The sequence below is a fragment of the Apodemus sylvaticus genome, chromosome 16, assembly GCF_947179515.1.
Source record: "Apodemus sylvaticus chromosome 16, mApoSyl1.1, whole genome shotgun sequence".
Classification (NCBI taxonomy): domain Eukaryota; kingdom Metazoa; phylum Chordata; class Mammalia; order Rodentia; family Muridae; genus Apodemus; species Apodemus sylvaticus.
The window spans coordinates 60,725,669-60,752,551 of NC_067487.1; the positions used below are offsets into that span (position 1 = coordinate 60,725,669).

General features: G+C 42.9%; 1 protein-coding gene across 5 annotated transcripts in view; it reads left to right on the forward strand.

Moving 5' to 3' along the window:
* The window catches only part of LOC127666603 (baculoviral IAP repeat-containing protein 1b-like), a 166,774-nt gene that overhangs the window by 129,459 nt on the left and 10,432 nt on the right, over positions 1 to 26,883 (forward strand). For all 5 annotated transcript variants that reach the window (XM_052159523.1, XM_052159524.1, XM_052159525.1 and 2 more), the window contains 4 exons: positions 9,073 to 9,154; positions 13,034 to 13,091; positions 13,586 to 15,829; positions 26,258 to 26,425. In XM_052159523.1, the coding sequence (XP_052015483.1) occupies positions 9,073 to 9,154; positions 13,034 to 13,091; positions 13,586 to 15,829; positions 26,258 to 26,425 (2,552 nt within the window). The remainder of the gene's footprint in view (positions 1 to 9,072; positions 9,155 to 13,033; positions 13,092 to 13,585; positions 15,830 to 26,257; positions 26,426 to 26,883) is intronic.

Below are 26,883 nucleotides of genomic sequence, written 5' to 3' on the forward strand. Positions count from 1 at the left end.
TGAGAATTCTTTGTTTAACTCTGTACCCCATTTTTTAATAGGGTTGTTCGGTTTTCTGGAGTCTAACTTCTTGAGTTCTTTATATATATTGGATATTAGCCCTCTATCTGATGTAGGATTGGTGAAGATCTTTTCCCAATTTGTTGGTTGCCGATTTGTCCTCTTGATGGTGTCCTTTGCCTTACAGAAACTTTGTAATTTTATGAGGTCCCATTTGTCAATTCTTGCTCTTAGAGCATACGCTATTGGTGTTCTGTTCAGAAACTTTCTCCCTGTACCGATGTCCTCAAGGGTCTTCCCCAGTTTCTTTTCTATTAGCTTCAGAGTGTCTGGCTTTATGTGGAGGTCCTTGATCCATTTGGATTTGAGCTTAGTACAAGGAGACAAGGATGGATCAATTCGCATTCTTCTGCATGCTGACCTCCAGTTGAACCAGCACCATTTGTTGAAAAGGCTATCTTTTTTCCATTGGATGTTTTCAGCCTCTTTGTCGAGGATCAAGTGGCCATAGGTGTGTGGGTTCATTTCTGGATCTTCAATCCTGTTCCATTGATCCTTCTGCCTGTCACTGTACCAATACCATGCAGTTTTTAACACTATTGCTCTGTAGTATTGCTTGAGGTCAGGGATACTGATTCCCCCAGATTTCCTTTTGTTGCTGAGAATAGTTTTAGCTATCCTGGGTTTTTTGTTGTTCCAGATGAATTTGATAATTGCTCTTTCTAACTCTGTGAAGAATTGAGTTGGGATTTTGATGGGTATTGCATTGAATCTGTATAGTGCTTTAGGCAAAATGGCCATTTTAACTATATTGATTCTACCGATCCATGAGCATGGGAGGTTTTCCCATTTTTTGAGGTCTTCTTCCATTTCCTTCTTCAGAGTCTTGAAGTTCTTGTCATACAGATCTTTCACATGTTTGGTAAGAGTCACCCCAAGATACTTTATACTGTTTGTGGCTATTGTGAAGGGGGTCATTTCCCTAATTTCTTTCCAGCCTGCTTATCCTTTGAGTATAGGAAGGCCACTGATTTGCTTGAGTTGATTTTATAACCTGCCACTTTGCTGAAGTTGTTTATCAGCTGTAGGAGCTCTCTAGTGGAGTTCTTTGGGTCACTTAGGTAGACGATCATGTCGTCTGCAAATAATGATAGTTTGACTTCTTCCTTTCCAATTTGTATCCCTTTGACCTCCTTATGTTGTCGAATTGCCCGAGCTAGTACCTCAAGTACAATATTGAAAAGATAAGGAGAAAGGGGGCAGCCTTGTCTGGTCCCTGATTTCAGTGGGATTGCTTCAAGTTTCTCTCCATTTAGTTTGATGCTGGCTACCGGTTTGCTGTATATTGCTTTTACTATGTTTAGGTATGGGCCTTGAATTCCTGTTCTCTCCAAGACTTTAAGAATGAAGGGATGCTGAATTTTGTCAAATGCTTTTTCAGCATCCAATGAAATGACCATGTGGTTTTGTTCTTTGAGTTTGTTTATGTAGTGGATTGTATTGATGGATTTCCGTATATTGAACCAACCCTGCATTCCCGGGATAAAGCCTACTTGATCATGGTGGATGATCGTTTTGATGTGTTCTTGGATTCGGTTGGCAAGAATTTTATTGAGTATTTTTGCATCGATGTTCATAAGGGAAATTGGTCTGAAGTTCTCTTTCTTTGTTGGATCTTTGTGTGGCTTTGGTATCAGCGTAATTGTGGCTTCGTAGAAGGAATTGGGTAGTGTTCCTTCTGTTTCTATTTTGTGGAATAGTTTGAAGAGTATTGGTGTTAACTCTTCTTTGAAGGTCTGGTAGAATTCTGCACTGAAGCCATCTGGTCCTGTGCTTTTTTTGGTTGGAAGACTTTCTATGACTCCTTCTATTTCTTTAGGCATTATGGGACTGTTTAGATGGTCTAGTTGGTCCTGATTTAATTTTGGTATTTGGTATCTGTCAAGGAAATTGTCCATTTCCTCCAGATTCTCCAGTTGTGTTGAGTATAGGCTCTTGTAGTAGGATCTGATGATTTTTTGGATTTCCTCAGTTTCCGTTGTTATATCTCCCTTTTCATTTCTAAGTTTGTTAATTTGGATACTTTCTCTGTGCCCTTTGGTCATTCTAGCTAAGGGTTTATCTATCTTGTTGATTTTCTCAAAGAACCAGCTCCTGGTACTGTTGATTTTTTGTATGGTTCTCTTTGTTTCTACTTGATTGATTTTGGCCCTGAGTTTGATGATTTCCTGCCTTCTACTCCTCCTGGGCGAAATAGCTTCTTTTTGTTCTAGGGCTTTCAGGTGTGTCATTAAGCTGGTAATGTATGCTCTCTCCATTTTCTTTTTGGAGGCACTCAGGGCTATGAGTTTTCCTCTTAGCACTGCTTTCATTGTGTCCCACAGATTTGGGTATGTTGTGTTTTCATTTTCATTGTGTTCTAAAAAGTCTTTAATTTCTTTCTTTATTTCTTCCTTGACCAAGGTATCATTGAGTAGAGTATTGTTCAGTTTCCACGTGTATGTGGGCTTTCTGTTGTTTCTGTTGCTATTGAAGACCACTTTTACTCCATAGTGATCAGATAGGAGGCATGGGATTAGTTCGATCTTCTTATATTTGTTGAGGTCTGTCTTGTGACCAATTATATGGTCGATTTTGGAGAAGGTACCATGAGGTGCTGAGAAAAATGTATATTCTTTTGTTTTAGGATAGAATGTTCTATATATATCTGTTAAATCTAATTGGTCCAAAGCTTCAATTAGTTTCATTGTGTCCCTGTTTAGTTTCTGTTTTCCTGATCGGTCCATTGAGGAAAGTGCAGTGTTGAAATCACCCACAATTATTGTGTTAGGTGCAATGTGTGCTTTTAGTTTTAATAAAGTTTCTTTTACGAAAGAGGGTGCCCTTGCATTTGGGGCATAGATGTTCAGGATTGACAGTTCTTCTTTTTGTATTTTTCCTTTGACCAGCAAGAAGTGTCCCTCAGGGTCTCTTTTGATGACTTTGGGTTGAAAGTCAATTTTATCTGATATTAAAATGGCTACTCCAGCTTGTTTCCTGAGACCATTTGCTTGTAAAATTGTCTTCCAGCCTTTTACTCTAAGGTAGTGTTTGTCTTTGACCCTGAGGTGTGTTTCCTGTAAGCAGCAAAATGTAGGGTCCTGTTTACGTATCCATTCAGTTAGTCTGTGTCTTTTTATTGGGGCATTAAGTCCATTGATGTTAAGAGATATTAAGGAATAGTGATTGTTACTTCCTATCATTTTTGACGTTATTTTTAAAATTTGAATGCTTAACTTCTTTTGGGTTTGATGAAAGGTTACTATCTTGCTTTTTCCAGGGTGAAGTTTCCCTCCTTGTATTGGTGTTGTCCTCCTATTATCCTTTTTAGGGCCGGGTTTGTGGATAGATATTGGGTAAACTTGGTTTTGTCATGAAATATCTTAGTTTCTCCATCTATGGTGATTGAGAGTTTTGCTGGATATAGTAGTTTTGGTTGGCATTTGTGTTCTCTTAGAGTCTGCATGAGATCTGCCCAGGACCTTCTAGCCTTCATAGTCTCAGGTGAAAAGTCTGCTGTGATTCTGATAGGTCTTCCTTTATAGGTTACTTGGCCTTTTTCTCTTACTGCCTTTAGTATTCTTTCTTTGTTTAGAACATTTGGTGTTTTGATTATTATGTGACGGGAAGTATTTCTATTCTGGTCCAGTCTGTTTGGAGTTCTGTAGGCTTCTTGTATATTCATGGGCATCTCTCTCTTTAGGTTAGGGACGTTTTCTTCCATAATTTTATTGAAGATGTTTGCTGGCCCTTTAAGTTGTAAATCTTCACTCTCATCTATGCCTATAATCCTTAGGTTTGGTCTTCTCATTGTGTCCTGGATTTCCTGGATATTTTGGGTTACAAGCTTTTTGCATTTTGCATTTTCTTTAACTGTTGAGTCCATGGTTTCTATGGAATCTTCAGCATCTGAGATTCTTTCTTCTATCTCTTGTATTCTGTTGTTGATATTTGCATCTCTGTCCCCTGATTTCTTCCCAAGGCTTTCTATCTCCAAAGTTGTCTCCTTTTGAGTTTTCTTAGTTGTTTCTACTTCTGATTTTAGATCCTGTATGGTTTTGCTTAGCTCCTTCACTTGCATGTTTGTGTTTTCCTGTAATTCTTTAAGAGATTTTTGTGTTTCCTCTTTCATGAGCTCAGCCTGTTGACCAAAGTTCTCCTGTATTTCTTTAAGAGATTTTTGTGTTTCCTCTTTCATGACCTCAGCCTGTTGAGCAAAGTTCTCCTGTATTTCTTTAAGTGTTTTTTGCATTTCCTCCTTGTTGGCTTTTGTATTCTCCTGGATTTCTTTCAATGATTTTTGTGTTTCCCTTGCAAGGGCTTCTAACTTTTGATCCATTTTCTCCTGAATTTCTTTATGTATGACCTTCATGTGTTCCTGTACCAGCATCATGACCAGTGATTTTAAATCCAAATCTTGTTTTACTGGTGTGATGGGGTATCCAGGACATGTTGGTAGAGGAGAATTGGGTTCAGATGTTGCCATATTGCCTTGATTTCTGTTAGTGACGTTCCTGCGTTTGCCTTTTGCCATCTAGATCTCACTGGTGTTAGTTTATCTTGTCAGTGCTGGACTCACCAGTGCAAGCTGCCCCTTCCCAGTTGGCCTCTGGTGCACAGCTTACCTCCTGCACTGCTTGTAGACAGTGTGCTGCTGCCCAGGCTGTTCCGATCCCAAAGCAGGCACCCGAAGGCTCCTGCTGGGGCCTGCTGGATTCACTGGAGCACACTGACTTCTCCCAGCTGGCCGCCCGGAAGCCCAGGCGGGCTTCCCCCCAGGGAGCACCCCCAGGGAGTGCCGACAGTGTATGCTACTGTGACCTCCCCTGTGTTCCTCTCACTCCGCTGGGCAGCGGATCTGCCAACCGGGCTGTCGCACACAAGGTTAGCCTGGCCGCCCAGTCCCTGAGTCCAGGCAAAAGCCTGGGGGGCCAAGGTCCGAGCAAAGTTCCCCTAGGGCTATGACTGTTAATTGGGTCTGCCAGGTGACTAGGATGGCGGGCGTGTGCGCCCATGCTCCCTGAAAGCGCCGGGAGAGTCTGCTTTGCTAACAATCACCTGGGCGGGTTGACTCACAGATGGCCCACCAAGCCGCCCAGTTCTTGGGGTCAGTCCTGTGCCTTTTGGGGCCTGGACCCCCGCTTTGTTAGCCTTAGGCTATGCCTGTTACAGGTCTGCCCGCCTGAGCTCTCTGTCGTCCTGCAGGCAAAATGGCGGCGGCGCGCTCGCAGGCCTGGGCAAAAAACCTCCTGGCTGGGTTGGCCCCCCGACCCACCCAGGGCCTGGGTGCAGGCCAACGCCCGTCGGGCTCAGACCACCGTGGTGTTGGCCTCGGATTATGTTTGTGTACCTCAGTCTGTCCGATCCCTGGAGTACGGAACCAAGATGGATGCACCTCTCCTGACTGGTGGGAGGCCGAGTTCTGAAGTGACCTCCATGCAGGAAAGGCGCCGCACAACTGCAGCTGCTTGCTGCCCGGCTGGTCAGCGAAGGTCAGTGGTCGTGGGCGCAGGGCCTAACTGGTCCCTGTGACGCCTTGGTTCCACTGCTGATGGCCCTTCAGCTGGAGCAGCCACTGCTGCAGCTGCCGCTGCCGCCGCCGCTGCCCAAGACTCCGCCCAAAACTTTGTAATTTTATGAGGTCCCATTTGTCAATTCTTGATCTTAGAGCATATGCTATTGGTGTTCTGTTCAGAAACTTTCAGGGAGGATGATCTTAATTGCTTGATCCTGCTGCCTCCCTATCCCGAGTGCTGGGTCCAGACATGCTCCACCACACCCAGATTTTCTCTCAAGATGACACACGTAGTGACAGATCCCAGTCCTGCTCCTGGTTCTGGGGAGAGGTTGGCTTGATCCTGTGCGGTCTGGTTCTGGTAACCACTTGAGTGTGGTGGTCTTAATGTTCAACAAGGCAGCATTTCAGAGCACTTTGCCCCTCCTTCTCTGATTGCCAGGAGTGGGGGTGGCAAGGGGTGGAGGACTGCCCCAGCCGTGATCAGGGTGGCCCACAGAGGAGATAAGGAGTCAGAGAAGGGGAGAGAGGAGTGACTCAGGAGAGGTGGTCGGACTCACAGCTCTGACTGACTAGCAATCAGAGCACCTCTGCAGCTCTGACTAGCTAGCAATCAGATTGCGTCAACATTGTACAGGTTTCACAGAACAAAAAAGAAGGCTAACGGTTATCCCACGAGTAGAGAGTATATGCTGGATTTTTCAATACATGTTCAGTCACAATTAAAAAATACAAAAAGAACAGAAATTATTTTTATCAGCCCTCTAAGTCCATAAGTTCCTATAAGATTAGGAATCTTAAGACTGTCTCCTCCAGAGCAAACACATTTACTATATGACAGCCTGCTTTTAGGCTAGCCATGTTTGTACTTTTAAAACACCCCAGACAAACAGAAAATATCTGAATCCATCTTTTTATGAGTAGCAAATATGAATACTCACTCTTTTGCGATATTTCATCGTCTATGCTGTAAGTAGGAAGGTTATGGTAGGCATTCTATCTTATTTACTGAGTTATTTTCCACCAGGGGTGTACCCTGCTTGACCCACTATTCTTACATTATGTTTTCAGAGAGCTCTAAGCATATTCAAAGGTGTCCTTGGATCTGTAATGTATTCAAATGTCTCTGTTTACCTTGTATCAATTATCCTGTTTGAGTTTGCTTAGGAGCAGATACCCCCAAAAGATATCCAGAGTAATGGAATCATAAAGAAATTTCTAGCCATATGCTTTTGTGTGCTTAGCGATCTCCAGGGCATGAGGAAAACTTCTAAATAGTAACTAATTAAATATATTTTCCCTAAAAGCAGAAGAGATCACTTAGACATAATTATCAAGAAAAACATAAAATGAACCGTAATGCAGGAAGTCCCCAAGAATGGGACTAGAGATCAAAACACTAGAAATCAAAAGCCAAGAGTGAGGGACAGTGTGACAGTGAGGGCAGCATTCAGAACCATGCCAGACAGCTGTGCTGGCTTCATGACTTCTGCCATTTCCAGTGGGTGTGGCTGTGCTACCAGATTTTCCCAGAGCCTTGGAGTGAGGTTGATATAGACATCTCATTAAGAGCTGGGCACTCAATAATCAATTATTCTCTGCACTGCAGAGAGAAGTTTATCCAGCCAAGGTTGAAGGCAGCACCAGTTTACATGTATCAGCATAAATATTTAGAAGGCAATTTGACAGCATGTCCATTTAGTCAAACAGCATTAGCAGACCCCACCCAATGCCCATGCCACTAAGACTCTAAATGGCTTTCTGGCCGTCATGCTTTTCAGCAGGTCTAGTTTAGGGGTTTTTTTGGTTTGGTTTTCTTTTTTTGGTTGTGTGTGTGTGTGTGTGTGTGTGTGCGTGTGTGTAATTTTATTTTGTCTTTTTTTGGAGATAGGGTCTCGGCTATGTAGACCTAGCTTGTCTGACCTAGCTATGTAGATCAGTCTGACCTTTGACTCACTGAGATCTGCTTGCCTTTGCCAACCCAAGTGCTGAGATTTACAGTTGTGAACCAGCTTGACCCGGTTTAGTGTACCATTATGAATTCTCTACTGTGAAGCAGGCCTCCAATCCAATCCAAAAACAGGTAGTTACCCCCCAAACCTTCATGCCACCATCCAGCACTGGGCATATCCTGCCTGCCATGGTGGTGCTGCAGCGTGGAGGTTTTGCCTGTGGGTAGTATTGCTGGTAGCCTTTCTTCCTCGAAGACTTCAGAGCCTCTTCTAGTACGGTGAAAGGAGGCAGGAGGGAGGAGGCTTTGAGTCAATTTCTTTGGCTGGATTTCTCTCAATCCTGAAAGCAAAGTGTATTGTGTGTTGAGCAAGAGATCTGTAGGTCTGTCTAACAAGGTCTCTCACCAACCCTGGAGCTCACCTATTAGACTTAACTGGTTCTCTAATAAGCCCCTGAGGTCTTCTTGTCCCTCCTTACCAGGACTAAGATTAAAGCCACTACCCTCATTGTATTTTTACATAAGTGCTGGAGATTTAAACTCAGTTCTTCATGTTCATCCAGCAAGTATTTGACTAGAGTGTTATCTCCAAGTCCTGGACATGGCAATTTTAATTTTAATTTAATTGTGTGATATCTATGTTTTTATACTTAACATAGATTTTTATGTAGTTGGCACACTTGAATCTTGTGTGTTTGTTTTTGACAATCTGATCATAAGATAGTATATTATTCCTAATTAAATTCTAAGATGCACAGTTTGTTTAGATAAGTTTTATTGTGTTTTGTTCTTTTTCCATGAATGTATAGAGTTTTTTCATTATTTACTCTTTCAGAAAATTATTTTTACTTTGTTTACTTAGTTAATATGTGTTTGCATGTGCAATTATGTGTACAATGTGTACAGCATATAGGCAATAGGGAGACAAAAAGTATCCTCTTCTTTAAGTTCCCATATTGTTCCCTTGAGAAAAGATCTCCTCCAGAACCCGGAGCTAAGCTGGCATCTAGCAGGCCCTAGTGATCTCCTTGTCTCTGCTCCCACAGTCCTGGTTACTATTGTTATTTTTCAAGTATTGTTCTTTAATAACAATCTTTATTGTTATTGTTCATCTTAGCTGAATCATAGACAGACAATAACTCTGTACTCATCCCAACACACTCCCCAAATATCTTTACTATTACTTTACAAACCACATTCATTGTTATTGAAAGGCACAGATTGGGACTGGAGAGATGGATCAGTGGTTAAGAGCACTGACTGCTCTTCCAGAGGTCCTGAGTTCAATTCCCAACAACCACATGTTGACTCACAAACATCTGTAATGAGGATCTGATGCCCTCTTCTGGTGTGTCTCATATGTAATAAATAAATAAATCTTTAAAAAAAGAAGAAGAAGAAGAAGAATGGCACAGACTGAATGTTTACACAGTGCAGCACTGACAGAATCACTGAAAATGTTAGCCTTCTACCTCATTCCTGGCCCTGAAACTTCATGTTTTCTGCAAAACTAATGAAAACACTTAACTGCACAGAACCATTTATGACTTTTTTCTCCTCTGCATAGCTGTGTATTTCTTCAAACCGTGAAGTCCTCTGCAGAAGTGATTCCAGCCCTTCAAAGCCACTATGCACTTCCAGGAGTCATGGTAATGAACACTGCCCTCTACTGACAACATCACATGGTTGTGTGGGTGAACACTTTTGTGAAATGCATTTGTAAATATAAATGTATCATACTTAATGGAAATTGTACAAGTATTTAAAAAGTCCTATCAAGGGTATACAGGAACTTCCTGGTGAATGAGAGGGACGCAATATCTAGCTCCATGATACATACAGTCCACCCCTTCTTGTGTAAGAAGTCTGTTGGTGAAATTCTTTCAGCCTTTTTCCTGATAAACATCCAGGCTACCTGGATGCCATCTGCAATCTCAGGAGGACAATAGATTTGACTTCTTACTTCTTTTGAGATGTGCAAGGCAAGTTTCATTTGGTTTGGTTGAAATTTTGTTTGGGACAGGTTCTCACTGTGTAGCTCAGGCTGACTTTGAACTTGCTATGCTCAGATTGCAGACTGACTGGGAATCTGTAATCCCCCTGCTTCAACCTTCCAAATGCTAGGATTATGACTATGTGCCACCATTCCTATTTGATTTGTTCTTTTCTGTAGTCCAGTAGATCAAACCCAAGGTCTTATGCATGCTGGGCAAGGAATCTATGACTGAGCTACATCCCAGGCCTGCAGGTGCATGTCTTTAAGGAAAGCAAAATCATGAACTGTGATGACAGTCTAAGCCCTACATGTTTCTCAGACATACAGTCTCTCAGTTCATTGGTGATACAAGTCACCTCACAGTGTGATAACAATAGGTATGCTGGTTCTCATGCTATAGAACAGAGAATGGCATGGTGACTCATGCCTAGAAAACAACATTCTGGAAGCTGAGGCAGGAGAATACTCAGGTGTTCAACATTAGCCTGGAAAATAGTACAAGACAGCACCTCAAACAACAGAGCAACAATAAAAACAACAAAACACACAAACAAGGGATGGAGAAATGGCTCAAAGGTTGGGAGCACTGACCGCTCTTCCAGAGGTCCTGAGTCCAGCAACCACATGGTGGCTCATAACCATCTATAATGAGATCTGGCACCTTCTTCTCATGTGCAGGCATATATGCTGGCAGAACATTATACACAATCAATAAATCTTTTTTTAAAAAATATAAAAACATAAAAATGGAGGAAAATAAAGAAAAAAACAGCTTAGCTGTCCTGGTGTACTTGATAAATCTCTTGTATTTTGAATTTTTAGTTCCATTGACTAATTAATGGAGCCTGAAATGGCTGGTTTCCCCTCCCTCTTCTTCTCTCAGTCCTTCTTGCCCCCCTCCTCTGTTCCCAATCTACTCCTCTTTTCTTTCTCTTCAGAAAAAGGTAGGCCTCCCATGAATATCAAGTTGCAGTAGGACTTGGTGCATCTTCTCCTTTTGAGGCTAAACTAGGGAATGGATCCCACAGTCAGGAAACTGAGTTAGAGACAGTGCCTGCTCCTGATGTTAGTTGTCCCACATGAAGACCAAGCTACACATCTGTTACATATGTGCTGAGAACCCCTTCATGCTCTCTGGTTGTCCGTTCAGTCTTTGTGAGCCCCTATGAGCCCAGGTTAGTGGATTCTGTAGGTTTTCTTCAGTATTCTTGTCTCCTCGGGGTCCTTCAAAACGTCCTCCCCCTCTTCCACAAGATTCCCCAAGCTCTCCCTAATGTTTGGCTGTGGGTCTCTGCAATTATTTCTGCAATTGAATTTCTGGATGAAACCTCTCTGATAACAGTTATACTCAGCTTCTGTTTCCAAGTATAGCAAACTGAACATTGTTAATAATGTCATGGTGGACTTTCTCTCATGGCATAGGCCTCAAGAAGGACCAGTCCATTGGTTGGCCACTCCCTGAATTTCCGCTCCATCTTTACCCCTGCACATTGTGTAGGCAGGACAAATTGTAGTTTGAAGTTTTGCAGCTGGGTTGGTGTCCCGGTCTCTCTATTGGAAGTCATGCCCTCGTTACAGGAGAAGAATGGCTCAGGTTCCATAGCTCCCACTGCTAGGAGTCATTCTCATATGAGATCATTCTCATAGGTTCCTGGGAGTTCCCTTTGCCATAGGTTTCTAGCTCATCCCAGAGATGCCACCTCCATTGAAGTTGTCTCTACAGTACTTTCTCCCTTTGTCCTCCCCCACCTGATCCCTTTTGTTATCATCCCCACTCCCACAGCCACTTAGTTCCCCTCCCCCATCCACTCAGGATCTTTATTCTATTTCCCCTTCTCGGTGAGGTTCATACAACTCCACTTGAGCACTACTTGTTATTTAGCTTCTTTGAGTCTGTGGATTGTAACATGGTTACTTAATGGTTAATATAACCTTATAAGTGAGTACAAAAACTATGTTTGTTTTTCTGGGTCTGGGTAACATCACTGGGGATGATATTTTCTAGTTCTGTTTATTTGCCTTCAAAGTTCATTATGCCATTGTTTTTAACAGCTGAGTAATAATCCGTGGTATAATTGTACCACATCTCGGTTGTTTCCAGTTTCTCTTAGGAATAAAGCAGCTATGCATATGGTTAAGCAAGTGTTCATGTGGTAGGATGGAACATACTTTGGCTGTATGCCTTGGAGTGGTATGACTGGATGTTGAAGTAGATCTATGTTCAATTTTCTGAGAAACTGCCAAATTGGTTTACCAAGTAGCTGTACAAGTTTGCATTCACACAAGCAATGGAGAAGTGTTCCCCTTTTCTACATCCTCAACAGTATGAACTGTCACACGAGTTTTTCATCTTAGCCATTCTCAAGGGGGTAAAATAGAATCTAAGAGTCATTTTGAGTTGCATTTCCCTGATGGCTAAGGATGCTAAACATTTAAGTGCTTCCAGCCCTTTAGAGATTTCTCTGTCTAGAATTCTCTGTACTCACTTTTTTAATTGGTTGATTGGGTTTGTTGATGCTGGTTTCCTGGGTTGTTTATACATGTTAGATATCATCAACCTTTTGTCAGATGTGCAGTTGACATTGTAAGTGTGGTGATTGAAGCTGAGCTACTAGACATTCCCCTAATATACACAGATCTTCAGCTTTGAATAAAACTAGGTGTGGTAAGATGTTTGGAGTCCCAGGATAGAAAAAGAAATATGTTGAACCCAGGGTGTGTGCAGGCTCACTGCAGTTGGGAAGTGGAGAAAGGAGGATGAAGCATTACCCTTGGCTACACAAAAAATTCCAGGCTGGAGAGATGGCTCAGTGGTTAAGAGCACCCACTGCTCTTCCAGAGGTCCCGAGTTCAATTCCCAGCAACTATATAGTGGCTCACAACCATCTGTAATGGGATCTGATGCCCTCTTCTGGTGTGTCTTAAGAAAGCAATGGTGTACTCATATAGATAAAATAAATAAATACATCTTGCCGGGCAGTGGTGGCGCATGCCTGTAATCCCAGCACTATGGGAGGCAGAGGCAGGCGGATTTCTGAGTTCGAGGCCAGCCTGGTTTACAGAGTGAGTTCCAGGACAGCCAGAGCTATACAGAGAAACCCTGTCTCAAAAAAAAAAAATTCTAGAGCAGCCTATGCTACATGACACTCTCTTCCTCAGAACAGTGTGTGCGTGATAATCCTTCTGCATCCATCCCAGTGTCTGCTTTAACCTGTAAGGAGTCTTAACTAACAACTAAGGATGGAGGCAATGCTGAATGGTCTTTCAGGACTATTCTTGTTCTAGATGTTACTAGAATTTTAAATAGTCCCATAGTGTTCCCCGTATCGAGGATGCATATACTATGCATGTACTAGCTAGGCATACACTCTTGCAGATGTGTGCTATTTACACTTTAATGTGTGGAGCACTCTTCCTTCAATCAGCAGAGAGTATAGGCTGATTTGAGCAGATGTTGGTCCTCAATGATGATATAGTGCCCAGTCTTGATTTAAGACCCAGCTTTGGTGTAAAAAGGATTTATCTTTTAAAGGAAACCACAAGTAAAAGCAATCACAAGGATCCAGCTGCAGTCCATCCTACTGTGGCAGGTAAGCACTGGACAGCAGCATGGGATTCTGGGTATTTGTAAGGAAATTGTATTTATAGGATTTGAAGGGAAAGTGTACTTATAATTGTCCATGGAGCTGCCAGAGAGGAGAGCACTGGGATGAAGGGAACTGTGGTGACAGAATGAGCATCCCTGTGGCTCCTGACACACTGAGTGCAGTAACAACAGAGTCCTTGTGTCAGACAAGGACCAGCTAGAATTAAAGGCACCGCGCAATAAGCTGGTCTCCTGAGAGCTTAGAAGGGAAACTAGGGTGGCACAGTATTCTCCTGAATACTGTCTAATTCCCCAGGTCAAGTGGGAGGCTTGGACATCATTCTGATGCTATGAAAAGTTCTGGGAGGAAATCATAGAGGATGTCATGGACACTGGAGGAAAAGCCATCCATAGCTGAGAGGCAGGACAATGTAGCACAGCCTAGGGTTGAGAGGTTTGAATGCATTTCCCACTGGGTCTCCCTTCCTCTCCCCACAGATGTTGCTCCAACTGAAGCCCAGGAGCTTGAACCTGCATCCAGTTTTGTGTCTGTTCGCTATAGAGACCAGGATCAGAAAGAAACCCAAGGATGGGGATGTGCATCCAGGGGGGCCTCTCTTCCCTCCACAGACGTGGCTCAGAGTGAAGCCCAGTGGTTTCAAGAGGCCAGGAGTCTGAGTGAGCAGCTGAGAGACACCTACACCAAAGCCACTTTCCGCCACATGAACTTGCCAGAAGTGTGCTCCAGCCTTGGCACCGACCACTTGCTTGGCTGCGATGTGTCCATCATTTCAAAGCACATCAGCCGGCCAGTGCAAGGGGCCCTGACGATCCCCGAGGTCTTCTCCCATCTCAGCTCTGTCATGTGTGTGGAGGGGGAAACTGGCAGTGGAAAGACAACCTTCCTGAAGAGAATAGCTTTTCTCTGGGCATCAGGATGCTGTCCCCTGTTGAACAGGTTCCAGCTGGTCTTCTACCTCTCCCTTAGTTCCATCACCCCTGACCAGGGACTGGCTAACCTCATCTGTGCCCAACTCCTAGAGGCAGGAGGATGCATTAGTGAAGTGTGCCTAAGCAGCAGCATCCGGCAGTTACAACACCAGGTGCTGTTCCTGTTGGATGACTACAGTGGGCTGGCCTCACTCCCCCAAGCCCTAAATACACTGATCACAAGAAACTACTTGTCACGGACCTGCTTATTGATCGCTGTGCATACAAACAGGGTCAGGGACATCCGCCCATACCTAGATACAAGTCTAGAGATCAAAGAGTTTCCCTTCTATAATACTGTCTCTGTGTTACGGAAGTTTTTCTCAAACGACCTAACGCGTGTGCGAAGATTTAAAAATTACTTTGAATTTCATGAATATTTACAGGGAATTCACAAAACCCCCCTCTTTGTGGCAGCAGTCTGTACTGACTGGATTCAAACTCCATCGGACCAACCCTTTCAGGATGTGACACTTTTCAAGTCCTACATGCAGTACCTGTCCTTAAAGCACAAAGCTACTGCTGAGCCTCTCCAGGCCACCATGTCCTCATGTGGGCAGCTGGCCTTGACAGGGTTTTTCTCAACATGCTTTGAATTCAGTAGTGATGACCTGGCAGAGGCAGGAGTTGATGAAGAGGAAGAGCTCACCACCTGCTTGATGAGCAAATTCACTGCCCAGAGACTGAGACCAGTCTACCGGTTTTTAAGTCCTCTGTTCCAGGAGTTTCTTGTTGCCATGAGGCTGATTGAACTGCTGGGTTCAGATAGGCAGGAAGACCAAGATCTGGGACTTTATTATCTGAGACAAATTAAGTCACCTCTGAAGGCTGTGACCACCTACAACAATTTTTTTAAATATGTCTGCAGCCATCCTTCCTCAAAGGCAGGGCCAGCAGTTGTGTCTCATTTGCTTCACCTGGTGGATGAGAAAGAGTCACTGGAGAACATGTCTGAAAATGAGGATTACATGAAGCTCCATCCGCAAGCCTTACTGTGGATTCAGTGTCTTGGAAGGTTGTGGCAGATGTCTCCTGAATCTTTCTCTTTGCTTATTTCAGAAAACTTATTAAGCATTGCTCTAAACTTTGCTTATGGAAGCAACACGGTTGCTGCATGTTCTCCAGTTATCTTGCAATTCCTTCGAGGGAGAACACTAAATTTGAATGTACTGAATTTACAGTATTTTGGGGACCATCCAGAAACCCTGTTATTACTGAAGAGTATTAAGGTCTCATTAAATGGAAAGAACTGGGTGCAGAGAATAGATTTTTCACTCATGGAAAAATCTTTTGAAAAAGTACAGCCACCAACTATAGATCAGGATTATGCCTTTGCCTTTCAACCTTTGAATGAATTGCAGAAAAAATTAGCTGAAAATGAAGGAATAATAAAGAACTATACAGATATGAAACACCAGACCCCATTAAATATTAGTACTGGCTATTGGAAACTGTCCCCCAAGGCATACAAGATCCCTAGACTGGAAGTTGGAGTGGCCGACCTGGGTCCAGCTGACCAAGCACAGCTCCAGGTCCTAATGGAAGTCTTCTCAGCTTCACAGAGTATTGAGTTCTGCTTATTCAACAGCAGTGGCTTTCTTGAAAGCATCCGCCCAGCTCTGGAGCTGAGTAAGACCTCTGTCACCAAGTGCTCCATGTCCCGTCTGGAGCTCAGCACAGCAGAACAGGAGCTGCTTCTCACCCTGCCTGCCCTGCAGACACTTGAGGTCTCAGGAACAAACCAGATTCCAGGTATCTCCGAGTGTATTCCCATAACTATTGTGGTTGACACTGCTTTCTCCTTCTTATCTTAGATGAATGAAATGTCTCATTTTCATCTCTTCATAAATGAGCCTTGATAGGAGAGATCTAAACACTTTCACTATTTGGGGCAGTGTAAAAATCGATTTAAGGCCCTGAATCATAGACTGACTTTCATATAATTGACACAAAGTTCACTTAATATTAACATCATTGCTTGATGAGCTTTTAAGGGCACTTGAGTTGTTATTAGTAAATGGTGGACTGAGTGTTAAGATGATGCTATAGAATTATCCACACTCTGGTTGTCAGAAGGAAGAGGGGATTTAGCTTCTCTAGAAGAAGAATTAAAAGGCAAGTACAATATAGTCTTACTTATGTTTCTGTTGCTGTAATAAATCTGACCAGCAACTTGGAGATAAATGTGTTCATCATTCCTAACAACTCCTGTGACACACAGACCATCACTGAGTGATTTCATGGCAGGAACTGTAGACCAGACCAGAGGGGAGTATAACGTCCTTTCCCATGGCTACTTATTTTCTAGGAATAACTGCTTTCTTATTTAACTCCCATCCTCTTCCCAGGGTGGGCACCATCATCTCCACTGAGCTGGGCCTTCCCTCATCAACCATTAATCAAAAAGAAATTCAGACTTCCCTACAGGCATCCTAAAATTAGGATCCTCTGATGACTGATCAGAGGATCCTTCCCTGATGACTCTGGATTGTTTCAAGTTGATAGAAACCCACTAGAAAAATATTTATTAGTTTTGTCTTTCCTTAAGTAATATTTGATGAATTTTAGTACAGACTTTATGTGACTTTAATTAAATTTGCTTATAGTTACTTATATTTTGATAGCAATGTAAATGCTCCTTTTTTTTAAATTTCATAATTATAACTAGGCTAGCTTTTGTCTTTAGCTGTCGCATGCTTAGGAATGTTTTTCTTGTCTACAGTTGTGCATTTTAATTTTTTATTTGAATGTGTTTTACATTTGTGTGTGTTTGCAGATGTGTGCATGAGCACATGATCATGCCACAGCATAGGTATGGGGTGGGCAACCTCAGGAACGCCATTCATTCCTTCTATCATGGATCTTTGGGGTTAAAATGAGGTTGGTAGGCTTGGGACCGGAGCTTTTTCTCAGCGAGCCATATCCCTGTGCCATGTATCTATCACTCTTAGGTGAGGGTCTCAAGTAGCTTAGTCTGGCTTTGAACTCATTGTGTCTTTGACCATTACCTGAACTGCCTGAGCCTCCTGATGCCACTTCCTGAGTGCCAGGTTACAGACATGCTCCAACATCTAGTCTCTGAGAAAATAAAAATCAGATTACAGACATTCGCCAACATCTAGTCTCTGAGAAAATAAAATATATTTTTTACTTTGATAATAAAATATATATGTATATACATAATATATATAATATATATATATTATATATATATATATATATAATGTATAAATGATGATTATCTCATGTAAAATAGAGACCAAGCAGGACCAGGGATATTCTTTGGTGGGTACAATATACAAAGCTCTGTATTCAAGCCCAGCACTGCATAACTTTTGTATGGTTATGCCTGTGCACAGTCTAAGCACTCAGGAGGTAAAGGTGAGAGGATCAGGGCTTTCAGAGTCAATAAGATTCTATTGTGTGCATATAAGTCACTTTTTTGGAGCGACGTCTATCCAGATTCTTTGTAATCTGAGAGTTGGTGAGGCATGATGGGTTGTGCTTTCACATTTTGCTTGTCATGTTACCCATTATGAACACTGGTTGTTTCGCTCTTATCTTCTGGATATTATGAGGAATGCTATCATGATCATTTGTGTTACAAGGGTCATTTTGATCTCTGATGTCAGCTGGTTTGGATATAGGTCTAGGTGTAGCAGACTTGCTTGTTCCTATGGCCATTCTACTGTTTTGAGACAGGGTTTTATTCTATAGCCTAGGCTACCGAGAAACTTTACAACATTGGCTGGCCTTGAGCTCATTCATGGTAATCCACCTTCCTCACCCTCCCAGTCACTGGGGTGACATCTGTGAGCCACTACATCTTCTTGAGTTTAACCATTGAATTTAATTTTAAAAACACACTACGGGAGCAGTGGCTGCTCCAGCTGAAGGGCCATCAGCAGTGGAACCAAGGCGTCACAGGGACCAGTTAGGCCCTGCGCCCACGACCACTGACCTTCGCTGACCAGCCGGGCAGCAAGCAGCTGCAGTTGTGCGGCGCCTTTCCTGCACGGAGGCCACTTCAGAACTCGGCCCCCCACCAGTCAGGAGAGGAGCATCCATCTTGGTTCCGTACTCCAGGAATCGGACAGAATGAGGTACACAAACATAATCCGAGGCCAACACCGCGGTGGTCTGAGCCCGACGGGCGTTGGCCTGCACCCAGGCCCTGGGCGGGTAGGGGGGCCATCGGGGTGCCAACCCAACCAGGAGGTTTTTTGCCCAGGCCTGCGAGCGCGCCGCCGCCATTTTGCCTGCAGGACGACAGAGAGCTCAGGTGGGCAGACCTGTAACAGGCATAGCCTAAGGCTAACAAAGCGGGGGTCCAGGCCCGAAAAAGCACAGGACTGACCCCAAGAACTGGGCGGCTTGGTGGGCCATCTGTGAGTCAACCCGCCCAGGTGATTGTTAGCAAAGCAGACTCTCCCGGCGTTTCAGGGAGCGCGGGCGCGCACGCCCGCCATCCTAGTCACCTGGCAAACCCAATTAACAGTCATAGCCCTAGGGGAACTTTGCTCGGACCTTGGCCTCCCAGGCTTTTGCCTGGACTCAGGGACTGGGCGGCCAGGCTAACCTTGTGTGCGACAGCCCGGTTGGCAGATCGGCTGCCCAGCGGAGTGAGAGGAACACAGGGGAGGTCACAGTAGCATACACCGTCGGCACTCCCTGGGAGTGCACACGGGCTCCATCTGCTCCACAGACACAATCTGGGGCAAGGCCTCAGGCAGAAGCCCTTAGCTCTACTCTCTCCGCTTCCGGATCCAGATCAGTCTGGGCGGCAGCATTACATCTCCAAGTCCTGCAAGTGGCTAGCTGGGCTTCCGGGCGGCCAGCTGGGAGAAGTCAGTGTGCTCCAGTGAATCCAGCGGGCCCCAGCGGAAGCCTTCGGGTGCCTGCTTTGGGATCGGAACAGCCTGGGCAGCAGCACACTGTCTACAAGCAGTGCAGGAGGTAAGCTGTGCACCAGAGGCCAACTGGGAAGGGGCAGCTTGCACTGGTGAGTCCAGCACTGACAAGATAAACTAACACCAGTGAGATCTAGATGGCAAAAGGCAAACGCAGGAACGTCACTAACAGAAATCAAGGCAATATGGCAACATCTGAACCCAATTCTCCTCTACCAACATGTCCTGGATACCCCATCACACCAGTAAAACAAGATTTGGATTTAAAATCACTGGTCATGATGCTGGTACAGGAACACATGAAGGTCATACATAAGGAAATTCAGGAGAAAATGGATCAAAAGTTAGAAGCCCTTGCAAGGGAAACACAAAAATCATTGAAAGAAATCCAGGAGAATACAAAAGCCAACAAGGAGGAAATGCAAAAAACACTTAAAGAAATACAGGAGAACTTTGCTCAACAGGCTGAGGTCATGAAAGACGAAACACAAAAATCTCTTAAAGAAATACAGGAGAACTTTGGTCAACAGGCTGAGCTCATGAAAGAGGAAACACAAAAATCTCTTAAAGAATTACAGGAAAACACAAACATGCAAGTGAAGGAGCTAAGCAAAACCATCCAGGATCTAAAATCAGAAGTAGAAACAACTAAGAAAACTCAAAGGGAGACAACTTTGGAGATAGAAAGCCTTGGGAAGAAATCAGGGGACAGAGATACAAATATCAACAACAGAATACAAGAGATAGAAGAAAGAATCTCAGATGCTGAAGATTCCATAGAAACCATGGACTCAACAGTTAAAGAAAATGCAAAATGCAAAAAGCTTGTAACCCAAAATATCCAGGAAATCCAGGACACAATGAGAAGACCAAACCTAAGGATTATAGGCATAGATGAGAGTGAAGATTTACAACTTAAAGGGCCAGCAAATATCTTCAATAAAATTATGGAAGAAAACTTCCCTAACCTAAAGAGAGAGATGCCCATGAATATACAAGAAGCCTACAGAACTCCAAACAGACTGGACCAGAATAGAAATACTTCCCGTCACATAATAATCAAAACACCAAATGTTCTAAACAAAGAAAGAATAGTAAAGGCAGTAAGAGAAAAAGGCCAAGTAACATATAAAGGAAGACCTATCAGAATCACAGCAGACTTTTCACCTGAGACTATGAAGGCTAGAAGGTCCTGGGCAGATCTCATGCAGACTCTAAGAGAACACAAATGCCAACCAAAACTACTATATCCAGCAAAACTCTCAATCACCATAGATGGAGAAACTAAGATATTTCATGACAAAACCAAGTTTACCCAATATCTATCCACAAACCCGGCCCTAAAAAGGATAATAGGAGGACAACACCAATACAAGGAGGGAAACTTCACCCTGGAAAAAGCAAGATAGTAACCTTTCATCAAACCCAAAAGAAGTTAAGCATTCAAATTTTAAAAATAACGTCAAAAATGATAGGAAGTAACAATCACTATTCCTTAATATCTCTTAACATCAATGGACTTAATGCCCCAATAAAAAGACACAGACTAACTGAAAGGATACGTAAACAGGACCCTACATTTTGCTGCTTACAGGAAACACACCTCAGGGTCAAAGACAAACACTACCTTAGAGTAAAAGGCTGGAAGACAATTTTACAAGCAAATGGTCTCAGGAAACAAGCTGGAGTAGCCATTTTAATATCAGATAAAATTGACTTTCAACCCAAAGTCATCAAAAGAGACCCTGAGGGACACTTCTTGCTGGTCAAAGGAAAAATACAAAAAGAAGAACTGTCAATCCTGAACATCTATGCCCCAAATGCAAGGGCACCCTCTTTCGTAAAAGAAACTTTATTAAAACTAAAAGCACACATTGCACCTAACACAATAATTGTGGGTGACTTCAACACTGCACTTTCCTCAATGGACCGATCAGGAAAACAGAAATTAAACAGGGACACAATGAAACTAATTGAAGCTTTGGACCAATTAGATTTAACAGATATATATAGAACATTCTATCCTAAAACAAAAGAATATACATTTTTCTCAGCACCTCATGGTACCTTCTCCAAAATCGACCATATAATTGGTCACAAGACAGACCTCAACAAATATGAGAAGATCGAACTAATCCCATGCCTCCTATCTGATCACTATGGAGTAAAAGTGGTCTTCAATAGCAACAGAAACAACAGAAAGCCCACATACACGTGGAAACTGAACAATACTCTACTCAATGATACCTTGGTCAAGGAAGAAATAAAGAAAGAAATTAAAGACTTTTTAGAACACAATGAAAATGAAAACACAACATACCCAAATCTATGGGACACAATGAAAGCAGTGCTAAGAGGAAAACTCATAGCCCTGAGTGCCTTCAAAAAGAAAATGGAGAGAGCATAGATTACCAGCTTAATGACACACCTAAAAGCCCTGGAACAAAAAGAAGCTATTTCGCCCAGGAGGAGTAGAAGGCAGGAAATCATCAAACTCAGGGCCGAAATCAATCAAGTAGAAACAAAGAGAACCATACAAAAAATCAACAATACCAGGAGCTGGTTCTTTGAGAAAATCAACAAGATAGATAAACCCTTAGCCAGAATGACCAAAGGGCACAGAGAAAGTATCCAAATTAACAAACTTAGAAATGAAAAGGGAGATATAACAACGGAAACTGAGGAAATCCAAAAAATCATCAGATCCTACTACAAGAGCCTATACTCAACACAACTGGAGAATCTGGAGGAAATGGACAATTTCCTTGACAGATACCAAATACCAAAATTAAATCAGGACCAACTAGACCATCTAAACAGTCCCATAATGCCTAAAGAAATAGAAGGAGTCATAGAAAGTCTTCCAACCAAAAAAAGCACAGGACCAGATGGCTTCAGTGCAGAATTCTACCAGACCTTCAAAGAAGAGTTAACACCAATACTCTGCAAACTATTCCACAAAATAGAAACAGAAGGAACACTACCCAATTCCTTCTACGAAGCCACAATTACGCTGATACCAAAGCCACGCAAAGATCCAACAAAGAAAGAGAACTTCAGACCAATTTCCCTTATGAACATCGATGCAAAAATACTCAATAAAATTCTTGCCAACCGAATCCAAGAACACATCAAAACGATCATCCACCATGATCAAGTAGGCTTTATCCCGGGAATGCAGGGTTGGTTCAATATACGGAAATCCATCAATACAATCCACTACATAAACAAACTCAAAGAACAAAACCACATGGTCATTTCATTGGATGCTGAAAAAGCATTTGACAAAATTCAGCATCCCTTCATGCTTAAAGTCTTGGAGAGAACAGGAATTCAAGGCCCATACCTAAACATAGTAAAAGCAATATACAGCAAACCGGTAGCCAGCATCAAACTAAATGGAGAGAAACTTGAAGCAATCCCACTGAAATCAGGGACCAGACAAGGCTGCCCCCTTTCTCCTTATCTTTTCAATATTGTACTTGAGGTACTAGCTCGGGCAATTTGACAACATAAGGAGGTCAAAGGGATACAAATTGGAAAGGAAGAAGTCAAACTATCATTATTTGCAGACGACATGATCGTCTACCTAAGTGACCCAAAGAACTCCACTAGAGAGCTCCTACAGCTGATAAACAACTTCAGCAAAGTGGCAGGTTATAAAATCAACTCAAAAAATCAGTGGCCTTCCTATACTCAAAGGATAAGCAGGCTGGAAAGAAATTAGGGAAATGACCCCCTTCACAATAGCCACAAACAGTATAAAGTATCTTGGGGTGACTCTTACCAAACATGTGAAAGATCTGTATGACAAGAACTTCAAGACTCTGAAGAAGGAAATGGAAGAAGACCTCAAAAAATGGGAAAACCTCCCATGCTCATGGATCGGTAGAATCAATATAGTTAAAATGGCCATTTTGCCAAAAGTAATCTACAGATTCAATGCAATACCCATCAAAATCCCAACTCAATTCTTCACAGAGTTAGAAAGAGCAATTATCAAATTCATCTGGAACAACAAAAAACCCAGGATAGCTAAAACTATTCTCAGCAACAAAAGGAAATCTGGGGGAATCAGTATCCCTGACCTCAAGCAATACTACAGAGCAATAGTGTTAAAAACTGCATGGTATTGGTACAGTGACAGGCAGGAGGATCAATGGAACAGGATTGAAGATCCAGAAATGAACCCACACACCTATGGCCACTTGATCCTCGACAAAGAGTCTGAAAACATCCAATGGAAAAAAGATAGCCTTTTCAACAAATGGTGCTGGTTCAACTGGAGGTCAGCATGCAGAAGAATGCGAATTGATCCATCCTTGTCTCCTTGTACTAAGCTCAAATCCAAATGGATCAAGGACCTCCACATAAAGCCAGACACTCTGAAGCTAATAGAAAAAAAAACTGGGGAAGACCCTTGAGGACATCGGTACAGGGAGAAAGTTTCTGAACAGAACACCAATAGCGTATGCTCTAAGAGCAAGAATTGACAAATGGGACCTCATAAAATTACAAAGTTTCTGTAAGGCAAAGGACACCATCAAGAGGACAAATCGGCAACCAACAAATTGGGAAAAGATCTTCACCAATCCTACATCAGATAGAGGGCTAATATCCAATATATATAAAGAACTCAAGAAGTTAGACTCCAGAAAACCAAACAACCCTATTAAAAAATGGGGTACAGAGTTAAACAAAGAATTCTCACCTGAAGAACTTTGGATGGCGGAGAAGCATCTTAAAAAATGCTCAACTTCATTAGTCATTAGGGAAATGCAAATCAAAACAACCCTAAGATTTCATCTTACACCAGTCAGAATGGCTAAGATTAAAAATTCAGGAGACAGCAGGTGTTAGAGAGGGTGTGGAGAAAGAGGAACACTCCTCCACTGCTGGTGGGGTTGCAAATTGGTACAACCACTCTGGAAATCAGTCTGGCGGTTCCTCCGAAAACTGGGCACCTTACTTCCAGAAGATCCTGCTATACCACTCCTGGGCATATACCCAGAAGACTCCCCACCATGTAATAAGGATACATGTTCTACTATGTTCATAGCAGCCCTATTTGTAATTGCCAGATGCTGGAAAGAACCCAGGTATCCCTCAACAGAAGAGTGGATGCAAAAAATGTGGTATATCTACACAATGGAGTACTATTCAGCCATTAGAAACAATGAATTCATGAAATTCTTAGGCAAATGGATGGAGCTAGAGAATATCATACTAAGTGAGGTAACCCAGACTCAAAAGGTGAATCATGGTATGCACTCACTAATAAGTGGATATTAACCTAGAAAACTGGAATACCCAAAACATAATCCACACATCAAATGAGGTACAAGAAGAAAGGAGGAGTGGCCCCTGGTTCTGGAAAGACTCAGTGAAACAGTATTCAGCAAAACCAGAACGGGGAAGTGGGAAGGGGTGGGTGGGAGGACAGGGGAAGAGAAGGGGGCTTGCGGGACTTTCGGGGAGTGGGGGGGCTAGAAGAGGGGAAATCATTTGAAATGTAAATAAATTATATCGAATAATAAAAAAAAAAAAAAAAAAAAAAAAAAAAAAAAAACTCTACGGCCTTTCCTGGGACTGTGGCCCTTGCTCCCGGCTTAGCTCTGAGATCAGCTGCCATCGGTCCCACACCTTTTTTTTTTTTTTTTTTTTTTTTTTGCCCATTCCTCTTGGCTTATCTCCAAGAGCCAGCTATGGCCTCTCCCAGGAGCTGCAAACCTGCTCTCAGCCCTTCCCAGCTTAGCTTCACCAAGCCACCATCAACCACCCAGCTTCTCTCTATCTCTGCCAACCTTTGCTCTGTGGAAGAAAAATATTCAGACAGCTTTATTATCTTTGAACTTGCCCAATAACACAATTGGTGGGTACAGAACCTCCTGGCCTAACTTTATCAGCTAGCCTCTATCAGCCATCCACCGGTGGCAGAGGCCACCGATTCTAGCTACCCCGAGATCTTACATGGTTGTTGCATGCTTCTCACTTCAAAGCCTGGCCAAACAATGCCTCAGCTTTTTCCCTGTGTCTGTGCTTCCTCCTGGGACCTGGAAGTCCCACCTTTATCCTTCACCCAGCAATTGGCCCCTGCCTTCTTTATTGACCAAATCAAGAACCAATTAGGGAACCAGACCTTACTATCAGCACCTCCCCTACATTTAACCTTAAAGGAACTTCCCACGTGGGTTTCAAGGTGGCTGTTTCAATTCACCTCCCCACAACTTGCAAATCTCCAGCTTTTCCGCATCTCCTTTATGTTTATCTTCCTTTCTTGCTGCCTCATCATAAACACACTGTAGCGAGTCAGCGTTCTCTCCTGAGACTGGGATTTACATTCTTGCAGTGACTGAATGAGACAGAACATATTCTCAACTGTTCATAATGGCTTTTTTGAGAGATGTTTATCGAATTCTTTGTAATTTGGAAGATTTGATGATGTATGCTGGGTTGTACTTTTAATCTTGACACGCCAGAGGCTGAAGAAGGAAGGTTGCCATGAGTCTAAGGCCAACTCTGCGCAATGGGTTCTCGAGCTACGTGGGGAATAGAGTAAGAACCTTTCTCAAACAAAACAAAATTGTTGTGCTGTAGGAGTTCTTTACATATTGTGGACATTAAACTCTTAGGTAATAGGTGAGGTATCTCACTGGGAAAGCATTTGCCTGCCATGTGCAAGGCCCATCAACTGCTTGACAAAACTAAATCCATCAAAACCTTTATCAGACACATTAAAAACCTTTTTCTCCTGTTCTGTATGCTGTCATTTCACCTCTTTATGCAGATACATGAATGACCGCTAATTTTGATGAAGTCTAATTTATATATTTTTTGCTACTGTTTTTAATAGCATATCTAAGGATCCATTTTAAAGTCCAAGATTCTGAACATTACCTTTTTCTTGTAAGAGTTCAATAGTTTTATCTTGTACATGTGTCATTGGTCCAATTTTTACCTTTTATGAGTTGGAGGCAGGAGTCCAGCTGTATGTGCTTTTGCACGTGCAAAACCAGATGTTCCCATGCGGTTGGTTGTGGAGATGTCATATTTACTTTTGTGAGTCTGGAGACCAGCACAAGACTTCCTCCACTGCCTCTGAGCAGCAGATGCTGCATCTGGCAGTATCTTCATGCATGTGCTTCCTAAACAGATGTTAGGATGTCTGAGAAGTTTCCTCTTGGAAGTATGACTATGGCTGAAGATCACAGCACCTTGAGAACTTGCACTTGGGGCTCTTGAGTAATGGGAACTATGTGCTGCTTTCCAGATCAGCTCTTCCGTAACTTGAACAAGTTCCTGGTCCTGAAAGAACTGTCTGTGAGACTAAATGGCAAATCAGATGTGCTCTCAGTCCTTCCTGGAGAGTTCCCAAACCTCCATCACATGGAGAAATTATCCATCGAAACTTCCACAGAGTCTGACCTCTCCAAACTAGGTAAGGGTGGTGCTGATCTCCATTTCATGTCTCAGCTGGAAAAGCTCATTGGCTAGTAATTGTTAGAACCATTAAATCATCCTTAGTTAAAATTTCCCTGGGACCTGACAGCATGAACTGTGTCCATGGGGAGGGGTGGAATCAGTGCTTTTAATCATCAAGAGGACAGAGGTTTATTTCTAACCCAAGTCTTTAAAATGTCAGGAACTGTTCTGAGCACTTCACAGATACATATCCACTGTGTGATAGAAACTGGGGAATGTGAGGTCATTGACTTCTCAGGTCTGTCCAGCTACAAAAAATGTATCTTCAAACAGAAGATTTGACTACACAACCTGAGCTGTCCACTCCTAACAGTTCCTCTCCACAGCAGTGTGAGGAGTTGTCTTCTTCTGCTGCTGTTTTAATCCCACATGCAGATCTGCCTGCACAGGGAGAAGAAATATGACTGGGAGCAG